Source organism: Besnoitia besnoiti, chromosome III, assembly GCF_002563875.1.
Source record: "Besnoitia besnoiti strain Bb-Ger1 chromosome III, whole genome shotgun sequence".
Lineage (NCBI taxonomy): Eukaryota > Apicomplexa > Conoidasida > Eucoccidiorida > Sarcocystidae > Besnoitia > Besnoitia besnoiti.
This window is the reverse complement of record NC_042358.1, coordinates 542622-553912: the sequence shown is the minus strand read 5'-3', so window position 1 is coordinate 553912 and position 11291 is coordinate 542622. Positions and strand designations below refer to the sequence as shown.

At 58.1% G+C, this 11291-nt stretch overlaps 1 protein-coding gene across 1 annotated transcript; it reads left to right on the top strand.

Moving 5' to 3' along the window:
• Nucleotides 1–231: 231 nt before the first annotated feature.
• On the top strand, nucleotides 232–8222 carry BESB_043970 (uncharacterized protein; the record flags this gene model as incomplete). Its single annotated transcript, XM_029362848.1, has 11 exons — nucleotides 232–284; nucleotides 872–1219; nucleotides 1739–1879; nucleotides 2399–2471; nucleotides 2864–2932; nucleotides 3373–3448; nucleotides 3822–3862; nucleotides 4408–4776; nucleotides 5313–7100; nucleotides 7635–7721; nucleotides 7965–8222. 11 exons carry the CDS (start codon nucleotides 232–234, stop codon nucleotides 8220–8222), a joined length of 3303 nt encoding a protein of 1100 aa, XP_029220214.1.
• Nucleotides 8223–11291: the final 3069 nt, after the last annotated feature.

The window sequence follows — 11291 nt, the reverse complement described above, 5'->3', positions numbered from 1 at the left end:
TTCTTTGTTTCGTTTCTCTCTCCTTCCTCCTCGCGCTGCCTTGAGCTACGCTCGTCGTCTGCTTGGGCGGGCACGCAAACCGCTAGAGTTGGTGACGGCGCGGGGAGGAAGGCCTGTTCTACGAAGGAGACAAGAGTGCAACGCAGGACGACGCCCGCTCTCCGAAACCCTTTTCTTCTTCTCTCTGTCGAGCTGACGCCGGCAAGCCTGCAGACAGAGAGAGGACAGAAGATGGCGACGGGCGGCTCTTACTGGGCGATGCTTGAAGAGGAGGACGAACATCAGTGAGTTTTCATGTCCTTCTTCTGCACAGCTTCGGTTCGTTCGGTCTCTCGTGTCTTGTTTCGCTGCTTCGTCGACTCCGGTGTCCTTATCTGGCTCGCCTTTGATGGCTTTTTACTTCGTGCTTGCTCTCTTCTTTCGTTGCGCGAGCCTGCCTGCATGAGGAAGGTCACTGGTCTCGACTCCGCGGAGTCTCTTCGTTTCACTTCCGCTTTCCCCTGCACTTTCACATGCAGTTCCTCTTAGTCTCTCCAGTCCCAGTTTCCTTCTTCTGTGGAGGATGTGTGGGCCTGAGACGTGAAAGTTCGAGCGAAAAGTGCCTCTCTTTACTCCTGAAACTAGTGAATGCACTCCTGTGCGTTTCAGTATGCGTTTTCCGCGACTCCGCCGTTCCTTCCTCGAGCTCATTTCCGCTCTGTCTGCAGGCTGTTTTACTCCGCTCGATGACCCCACCGGGTTGCTTCTTCCGCAGCGCGGAGGCTTGCTGCTTCCAGTGGTGTTTCCCTCACCGCAGCGACTCCTCTTCTCTCGCCCCTTGGGGTCTGCTGCCTGCGCAACTTTTTTTTCTCGTTTTTGCCTTTTTTCCCAGCCAGTGCCTGTCTGCCCTGCTGAGTTCGGCACCCTACGCGTTCGAGCCGTGCGCGGGCGGCGCTTCTTCCGCGAGCTCCTCCGCGTTTTCCGCGGACTGTGGGAACGCATTTCCTCTCTCTGGAGATCGCGGCGACCGCGCGGGCCTGTCGCATGCGGCAATCGATGAAACGGGCGACGTTTTGCTCGCCCGCGGCCCCGAAGGAGAAGAAGACCGCGCAGACGCCGGCGCCGACGACGGGTCGCCCGCTCTCCCCGCGCGGGACGCGCAGGCGACTCTCGAGCTCGTGCTCAACAGCGAGCAGTTCACTCAGGAGCTGCACTCGAAAGAGGCTGCGCTGATTCGATTGTAAGTCACTGAGAGGGCGTTCCGGAAGCGAAGTCTTCGAAGCGCGACACGCAGAAAGTCTGAGAGACTCGTGCTCTGAGAGAAGTCCCGGGATGCAGCGACGCTGCTGTGACACCTCGCACCCCGAAGTCGCGTTTGCGAACTGCGCCCGCTCCAGGCGACTTCTCGATCGAGTGTCGGCGTCTCTGCATCTTCTTGTGCACACACAAACGATTTTATATGTATACATTTATGGATATGCATTGGATTTGAATGACACCTGTAGAGTATCTATGTATACATATATATATATATATAAATATATATATATATATATATATATAAATGCGGGCATGCTCTGGTCTGTGTGCGTGTATTTGTATTTGCGCGTGTAATACATCACACGTCGGCAGAAACAATATATATTGGTATATGTGTGTATATCTAGATGTTAGTGGACACCTAGTTGGGCAAGCGGGCTCAAGGCACTCCTGCACGCTGCTGATTTTTTTTTTCGTTCGCCTCTGACTGTGTGCGCAGCTTGAGCAGCCCCGTGGTGATTGGCGAACTCGTGCGGCTGCTGACGGTAGTTCCCGGTGAAGATGCGTCGTTTGCGAAGAAGTTCAGCAGCCCATACTACGCCGCGGAGGTCTTCTGCTCCCACGCCTCTCCAGTGATTCTGTGAGCAGCCTCACAGCCAGCAGCTCTGAAAAAAATGCGACTCGAGGCTACTTGCTGTGGGTCTAGCGAGTCTGCGCGATGTGCCCCCGGGGGAGCGATGGCCGTTTCCGCCGAGCCGGGGCCTTGTGCGGATTTTGCAACCGCGAGTTGTCGCCCAAGCCGGTGCCGCGCAACTGTTCCTGCCTCTCGCTCGCGCGTATGCATGCTGCGTAATCAGCCACGTGAATGTATTCTTCCTTCGCTGCACGGTCGCTGCTGGCGCATCTTGGATGCTTCTGTATTAGTGGCGTACTGTCGATCAAACGTGTGAATTTTAGCGCCCGCCAGCCGGATGAGGCGTGCGGCTAACCTTCCCTTCCCCCCCCCCGCCTCCCCCCCCCGTGGCGACCTCGTGCCTCCTCGCGTTGGCTCGTCCTCCTCCCTAGAATCGGCTGGTCTCAGGCAGGCGCATTGAGGGTCGTGGGGTTTGTTTCTGTTCTTCATTTCGCATGCGTGTGCGTTTTTTCTGTCTCCGTGCAGAGCTCTCTTGACAGATCCCAACTGCGCGTCCGCCCGCAACGTGTTTTGGAATTTCCTCGCGAACCCCGCGCCGGTACGTTTCCCCGTTCGTCTTTTCGTCCACTCATCTCTCGCGGCCGTTCGCGTCGGCGTGTGCATGTCAATCGGTTTTTTTTACGCCTTGACCTTGCAGCGCTTGCCTCGTTTCTCCTCCTCTTTCTGGCTGGCGTCTGCCTCGTTAATCTTCAGTCCTCTGCTCGTTGGCTCGTGCGTCGTGCTGCGCCCTCCTTCGCACTCCCCTGGTCACGCGCCGTTCTGCCTCTCGCTCTCTTTGTCTCGCCTTCAGTTTCCTCTTTTCGCGCGCGCCCTGCTGCCTGCGTGCACTCCGCGGCGGGGCATTGCGTTGGGTGTGGGTTCGCGGGAGCCTCGCATCGGTCTTCGAGGCGGAAGAAGGATTTTTTTTTCACTCCCTGCCTTTCTCTGCAGCTGAATCCGGTGCTCGCCGGCTACTTTTCGCGCTGCTGGCAGTCCATCATCAAGGCACACCCCGACGAGGTAGGCCGCGCGAAAGAGCTCGTTGAAAGCAACTGAGGGACGCCGCCGCGAGTCTCACGGCCCTGTGGATAAGCCTGCACCACGCGCGCGCTGCAGTCGACTGCATGCGGCTTGTGGTGCGCGCGTTTTCGAGTCATTTGGTCTTCACTCGGTGGCGAGCTCCGCGCCGATAGCGAGAGCGGTCCGCTAGCTGTTTTGTTTCTAGAACTTTGCTTGTCACCGGCGCCTGAGAAGTTCTCAGTTTCTCAGCAGCGCCTCCCTTTCAATGGACTGCGGGCTCAACCCTCCTCTGGGTGATGAGGAGGCTTTCAGAGGGACAGCGGGCGCGCCTCTTTACGGATAGGTGCATGCTCTTGTCTGCGGAGGCGTCGCTAGGGCCTTGTCCTCATCTCGAGCGCGTTTTATGCCTGCGCTTCATCGTGTTGTGTTTTGTCTGCCAGGCCGCCGCATACCTGATTTCCCTCGGCGACGCCCCTCAAGCTCTGGCTCGCCATCTGTACAGTCGATCGATTGCAGGTTCGTTTCCCTCGTGGTAGTTCCTTACCCGACGTGCTCGCTGGGTGCCTCTTGCCGTCCTCGTCTGTTTCCTCACGCCTCTTCGAGTGCTGCTTTTCCGCCCACTCTCTCCTTCTCTTTCCCTCGCTCTCTGCCCTCGGCGCGATGCCCTCTGAATCTCTAGCCCCGTTTCTGCTGAAGCCTGTCGCGCAGGACGAACGCGCCGAGTTCCTAGAAGAATGGAAGCGAGCCGTGTATAAAAGTGAAGAAGAAGAAAAAAAGGGGGGGGGGGGGGCGGGGAAACTGCCTCGTGAACGAGTTTGCAGTTTGACGGCCCGGGGTTGACCGCGCAGTTCTGCGAGTTGGGGTTTCTGGTTTTTTTCATTTTCCTCAGATCTGTACAAATGCATCCTCTACGTCGAGCGGTGCGTTCCGGTAAGCTGAGGCAAACGCCCGCAAAAAATCGTTTCGCTACTCCTTCCTGGTCGCATCCCGACCGTGGCGTGTGCCGCCGTTAATCCTCGGTGTGGGTGCGCTTCCTCGCCCTCATCCAGCAGGAATACCGGGTTTTCGGACTGCGTATATGTAAACCTAAATATATATTTGTGTATATTTGTGTACGTATGTGTAGATGCGTATATACGTGCATGCGTTTGGAAACCAAACGTGGTAACGTTCTGTATGGCCGCCCACTGGTAGCTGCGCCTGCGTATTCCTGTACACGATGGGCGGAAGTGCCTCTGCCTCTGTTTCACATATCCATTTGGGATGAGAGAAGGAGCGCGGATGCGCGTTTGCGCCCGCCGTTCGAGGCACGATGTCTCAGCGAGGCTGCGGCTGCGGCGCGCCAGAGCGGCGTCTCTTTGTTCGGCTGGGGCATGCCTTTCCTCGTGTGCGTTCAGACGCCGAATGCGTAAGACTTGGGGGTCGCAAAACTTATCTGATGTGCATGTTTTTAGTGTATTTCTCTCTTCTTTCAGGCCCTAATCGACCCGAAGACAATCGTGCCGACGCTCTTTAGCCTGCTGAAGCACTCTGCGGAGACGCGCCCGTATCCGCGCCGCTCTTCGTCGGGGCGGGGGTCGTCCACATCATTCGGCTTATCTTCGGAGAAGCGCGATGCGCCCGTGCCGGCCGACGCGGCGGCAGCTCTGGCTGCGGAGACGGCGAGCGACGACGAGACTGACGAAGAGGACCTGATGTGTGGACTCGAGGGGCAAGTCTGCGTGACGCTTGTCGTGCGCGAGTTGATCTACCAGCGCCTCTTCATCTCGTACTTCCCCGCCCTTCTGCGCGACTTGACAAGCGCGCCGGTGCTGCTGCAGCTAGTCGATATGATCACGTCAGAGGTGAGATGGTCTCCGCGCGCAGGCAGCCTTTCTCTCTCTCTCTTGCACTCGCCGGCTGCCGCCACGTCGCTCAAACCGTTCGCTGCGGATGGCGGCCGAAGGCGCTTCTGCGAGGGCCTCTGCCTTGCGCGTTGAAACGACCCACAGTTCAGTCCTGTATTACATATCCAGTAGATTCATCTCCCCGTCGTTCATATAAACCTATTCATGCTTGTCGACTTCCCTTTATCTAGTTAGTTCACTGCGTGCGACTGCGCGAGGTCTTTTCAAAGGCTGCGGCGAGACGAACCTCGTGTGGGGATCTTTCCGGGGAAGGCGATTGGCGCGGAGTCTTTTCATGAAGCCTGGGACGGCGAAATTCGACGATGCTGCGGTGTTAAGGAGCATAGGAGATGCTAGACGCCTTTAATCGGTATTGCATTGATACAAGTAACTTCGAAGCACTCAGCTAGCTATTGAGAGACACCCGCGAGCCCTTTATATCGCGGCAGAGTTGTGACATTGCATGCGGTGATGTGTCTGTTGCTGCGCTGCAGTGCCCTTCGTGCGTCTCGTCGGGCGTCTCGATCCTTACAGATCTCCTCTGCTGCACCTGCGTGGGACCGAACCAGATTTCTGAGACCTGCAGCGGCTCCGATCCCCCCACGCTCGGCGCGCCTGCCTGCGAAGAGGACTCGCAGGACGACGCCGAGGGGCGCGGGAACGAGTCCGATTGCGGCGAAGCTTCTGCCAATTTCGCAGCCGAGCCGGAGGCCGCAGCGGCGCAGACGTGCGAGGACGCCGAAGAGGAAGCCAAGTCGGGCGACACGGCCTCGGGGGACGGCGACGCTTCTTCAGCGGAGAGAGTAAGAGAAGAGACCGGGGCGGAGGCGGTGCCTCCGCTTGCCCCCTCCGACACTCCCGCCCCTGCGTCGTCGTTGCCTTCGGCTTCCTCCAGCTGCGCGGGCGACGGCCTTGCAGGGCAGGAAGCCTCGCAGGCCGCGGATGGAGGCGGAGAAGACGCCTCGTCGTCTTCTGCGGATTGTGTAGGAGTCGCGCCGGGGGCGCAGGGCGGCGGAGGCGGCGGACTCGAAGGCCGGTGCGTGGTCGCGCCGCTCGTGGGGGTGGAGAAGCTGCGGGGCGACGGCGATGGTGACGGCGCGGGTGGCAGCTGCGCGTTCGGCAGTCTGCAGGACTTTGAGGAAGAGGAGACGCTCACGCCCTCGGTCTTTGTGCAGGAAGATCGCAACTGGGTCCGACAGCTGGAGAGCGGCGAGTTCGTCGAGCTGTACGTCCTCCCGAACTTGAGCCGCCTCATGGCTAAGCTCACGGCCTGCTGCGGCTTAGAAGTCGACCCCGCCGCTTGCGCAGGAGACGGCGCCGCGGACGGGGCGGGCGCGGGGAACGCCGACGCCCCCCTAGCGAACGGAGAGCCGCAGGAGACCACCGGGCGCGAGAGGCCCTTGGCCGCCGCAGCCGCGTCAGGCCTCCCCGCCTGCGCGAGGGTTCCCAAAGGGGCAGAAGAGAAGCAAGAGGACGAGACTCCGCGCGGTCCTGGTGCAAGAGCGTTGACCGCGAGCTGCGCAAGTGTCGTTTCCTCTCTTTCCTCTGCTTCGTGTGTGGCTGCTCCCGCCGCCTCGGCGTCGGCTTCGCCCCCCGGGTGCTGGTTGCCGTCTCCTCCCTCGTGGCTGTCGTCTTCTCTCTCCACTCTGCCGCCGTCGCGCTGGCGCGTGCGGCCGCGCGGCGCGTCCTCCTCTTCTTCCTCGTCTTCCTCTTCTTCCTCTTCTTCTTCGTTTCCTCTGCAGAGTGCGCGTCTGGCGAACGGGCGTTTTCCGGCGGTAGGCATGGAGGCCCTTGAGCTGCTGACGCTGGTGAAGTCGCTGCTGAAGAGCAACGCGCTGAAGACGGCCTCCGCGCTGCTAGATCGCGGGGTGCTGGATCTCTCCGTGGAGCTGCTTTTTCTGCATCCGTGGAATTCGCTGCTGCACCTGACCGTCACCGACATGCTGCAGTCCGTGCTGCAGCGCGCGGAACTTGCGAACGCGTTTCCCAGCGTCATTCAGCGCACGCGCCTCGTGCCGCTTCTCGTCGCGCACTTCCTCACCAAGCGCCCGCAGCGAGAAAGCGACGCGTTGCGCCTCCACGCCAGCAGGCCGGGCGACGCGGAAGAAGACGACCACCGGGAGAACCCGCGAGAGGAGGTGGCGGCGCGCGAGACGGCGAGCGGTAGGATCCAACTCGCCACGAAACGCAAGCGAAAGACCAGACAGGACACCTGCGGATACACTGCCCACCTTTTGCAAATCGCGCAACTCATCGGCGCGACCATGGAGGCGCGACCTGAGGTGAGAACTCCCTCTCTCTCCCGCGTGCGCATATCGCTCTTGACGCTACCGGCTCTCTCTGCATTCAAGGCTCAATGCGGATATGTGTATGTGTCTATATTTACATCTATCTATCTATCCATATTTGTCTATCTACATCTATATTTGTGTATCTATCTATCTATGCTTGTGCATGCATGGCTGTCGCGTATGGGCTCGCGGGCTCGCGCGATATAAGGTGCACGCGAGCCGGCTGCAGGGATCATGTATATCGACCCTTCTGATGCGAATCTATTGTGAAAATCTAGTTCTTCATTTATGTGTGCTCATAAATGTATGCGTGCGTCAATTATTGACATGGCGGGTCGTGTGCGCCTGCGTGCTTTGTGTTTTCGCGCGAGAGGAGGTCACAGAGGTGTGCCATTTGTCCTCTCCTTCTTCTGTAGCGCTCGATGGCGGGCTGGAATCTCCTTCGCGCATCGCCTCGCACCTTTGCACGCGTTACTCTAAACTTAAAACCCTTTATTTTCTCGCATGTTGGGCGGTTTTTTCCAGCTGCTCGAGTTCATGCCGCTGAACTGGCAACAGCCTTGGGAGAATGTCGTCGTTGCGGAGCTGCTCTACTACCAGCAGATGCTTCTCGTAAGTTTTTTTCGATTTTTCAAACAAATGTGCGCGGAACCCGAGAGTAACGGGTGTCGCGTGTCGTCAGGAAGGTGTCGCTGTGAGTCGTTGCGCTCTCGTTGTGCTGTGAAAGGCGAGCGCCTTGCGGGCGTCTGTGCACAAGTCGCGTTAACTGGGGTCTCCTGGGTCGTTCTCACTTCGAACGCCCCCCCCCCCTCCACTTTTTCCTTCGTTTTTCTCGTTTTTTCGTCGCTGCCTCAGAACGAAGATCGCAGCTCCACGGACCCCGAGGATGCGAACATCGCGACGCTGCCCCCGATGCACACGCGCCGCAGCGAAGCGGAAGCCTTCGGCGTGTCTTCAGGGAACGCCGCCGCCGGGAGTGCGCTCTCTGCGGGCAGCTACGGGGATCCATCGGAGTACGCGGCGAACGGCGAGACGTTCGCCTTCTCAGGTGAGGGCACGTCGCTCGACGCCCAGAATGGAGAATCCACGAACGCCGACGTCGTTGACTTCTGAGAACGACCCAACTCTACCCCCCCCCTTCCCCCTTACCCGCCCCTTCCCCCTGAGTTGGCGAGGGAGGTGTCCGAGCGGAAGGGGAGGGAGAAGACAGGGCCTGCAAGTTGTGTGGGGTTGCCCTGGTTCCTGCTGCGGCTGAGATATATGTGGATTCAAAGAAAGAGGTCTCCTGGATAAGCCGAAGAGAGAGAGGGAGAGGAAGAGATGCCTTATATAGGTGCCCGCTCCGGTAGACAAGTTGTATGTGTGCAGAAGATGTCGAAATGGCGCGTTCTCACGGTTATGTGACGGGGTTTCCGGTGAGCTGCTCAAGGAGACCAGCCGCCAGCAAAGCATCTCAAAGACGCGCGAGAGGAGAGCGCTGATGTTCCTCGCTTTTCGAGGGAAGAGACACGGCGTGGAGGTGCTTCGAAACGAGGGAGGGCCGCAGCTGCGCGAGTGGAGCGGCGAAGAGACGCTTCAGAATACGAATCTGTATATATAAGAGTATATCTATAGGAATTTATATATGAATATATATATATATATATATTTATTTATAAAGGGTCGAGTCGGCGAAGAGCCGCGAAGGAGAGAGAACTGACATGGCGGGTCTGAAGCAAGAGAAGCGGGCTCAAGTCAAGGAGAACGGACCCCGCGGACGCACGCGGCGCGAGCGCGAGGCGGCAGACCGGGAGATGAGGAATCCTGCACACTGGAAGCAGAAACGAAAGCGGAGAGGACGAGTCAATCCGCGGAGCGGAAATGACAAGCGACGCTCTCCGCATACGGTATAAGGGAGCATCCACGGAGGGGGGGGGGGGGAGGGGAGAGAGAGATTGGCGTAGAGAAGACGAGAAAAAGGAACGCAGAAATGAAGGGCCGAGGAGGTCATCCAAGTCTCTGCGTGCAGCGCGTTTTGTTTTCAGAGGAATCGGGCCTCAGAGTCCCGTTTCTCGTTCCCTGTCGCACCGTATTTTCCTCCATTTCCGTAGACTTTCGGCACCGTTTTTGCTGTGTAGATGCTCGAAAGGTCTCTGGAAGTTTGTTTGTCCTTTCTGCCGCCTCGTCTTCTTCTGTGTCGCCCGGGGGTGCGGGCCTCAGTTTTTTGGAAGTCCAGCATCTGCCCCCTTCTCTGCCTCTGCGGCTCGCCACTTCGTCGTCACTGCTTCGATTCAGACTCTCACCCCCGCTGTGTATTTCACGACAGGAACCTCTAGAAACAAAGCTGCCGTTTCGCGGGCTACCAGAAGATCTACACTGCTCAACTTTTCTACTCAGTTCGCTCTCATTCCGCCTAGACGCGCTCCCGCGAAGACGAACGCCCCTGCGCGTTTAAAGGCGCCTGAGCCGTACACATGTCGTGTCGACTCGCCTGAACATCTCGACGCTGGCGCGGCATGCTGCGCACGCGCTAGCCTCACACGCATTTTCTTTTACATGATTCTGGAGGACTCCCTACAGAGATACCTATGTGGCCAAGCACTGGCGTGAACCTGCGCATATAAATGTATGCATACATACATACATACATCCATGTACGCATGTATGTATGTATGTACATAAACACATATATGTTTATACATGCATATGTACCTGCGTGTGAGCGGAGATTTCCCGTGTGTAGACTCTTTTTGACCTTAGACAGCCTAAGTGTTGCACGAAGAGACGCTTGAGCTGCGCCGCGCGCAAGCGCGTCCGCCCTATCGTTCCGAAATGCAGAAAAATGAGGAAAGAAGTGCAATTTTTTGTGTGAACGAAGGTCACCAACTTCCCCGATTGGGGCACGCCGCCCAGGGCTAGTCGCGTCCGTTGTGTTTCGTCCGTAAAAGCCGAGATGATGACTCCCCCAGCGTCCAAAAGGACTGTCAAAGTCTGTTTTGCGCTCTCTGGAAGCTCTCGCGCGACAGCAGAGAGAGACACCGCCGACGAAACACGACAGGACTGCTTTGTCCCGTTGAAAAGCGCAAATACTTTAGCGACGGCTCGTTTTTCCATCGGATGTCCGCAGTCGTTTGCCTTCTTGTGTGCGGGAAGGAGCTCACGTGTGGAAATATATCCGGAGCGAGGAACCTGAAAACTGTTCGGGGCAATTCCTAAAAAACCCCGTTCGGGTTACACAGCGCCAGGGCGACAAGCGAGAAAACTCAACGCGGAGACCAGAAAGAGAAGGTGCCGCGGCTCCAAGCAAAAAAAAGCCGAGGCCACGAACAGCTCAGCCGTCTCGGAGGTAAAGAAGGTTTCGCCTATTTCGGCGTTCTTGCGCAGCCTCAAGCAGACCGCCCCTCTGCAGCCCGACGCTGCCGAGTGCGTTTCACGAATAAACAGAAGTTCTCTCACCTCTCTTCTACCCGATTTCTCCTCCTCACCGCGCGCCCTCCCTTGCCCAGCCCTTCTACATTCTCAAGCGTCGCCTGCTACGGCTCCACCCGCGTCTCTCCCTGCGCATCGTAATACGACCTCACAACATAAACTTGAGGCATTTCGCGCGCGGGAGCGCCTTTGCTACCTTCTGCGGCACCAGAAACTCACTCGCTCTGCTCGTCGGCGGGCGCGTCGTCCAGAGGATAGAGAAAAAAAGAGAAGAAAGAGTAAAGAGACTGGGCTTGCAGCGGCCGCCTGCGATGCGCAGATCTCGAGAGAACGCGTGAAGCGAAACGAGGCACCCGGACAGGAATCAGAAAGAAGCAGATCAAACGCGAGAATAATCACCTCTCGAGGCAGTGGGAGTTGTACGGAAACGCGAGAGGCCCCCGAAAGAAGGCCGAAGGCGTAGCGAGCTAGAGTAAAGAAGGGAAAAGGCGAACCTCGACTGAGCGCGAGAGGCAGACAGCCACCGGGACGCAGCCCAAAAGGTAAACGTGAAGGGGAGGCAGACACGCTACACGTACAGTTAAGCATAGAAGCGCGGACAAAGTAGAGGAGTAGGCGAAAAGGTGCCAATCGGCGCAGATTCCGAGAGAGACACGCGGCCTGGAGGACGCGCTCTCCTCCCGCTCCGAAGTCTCGAAGGCGCGACATGACGCCCAGCTTCTCCGCATGTTAAGAAATGACAAAGTGGCAACTGAGACGCTTTCAGGCCTCAAA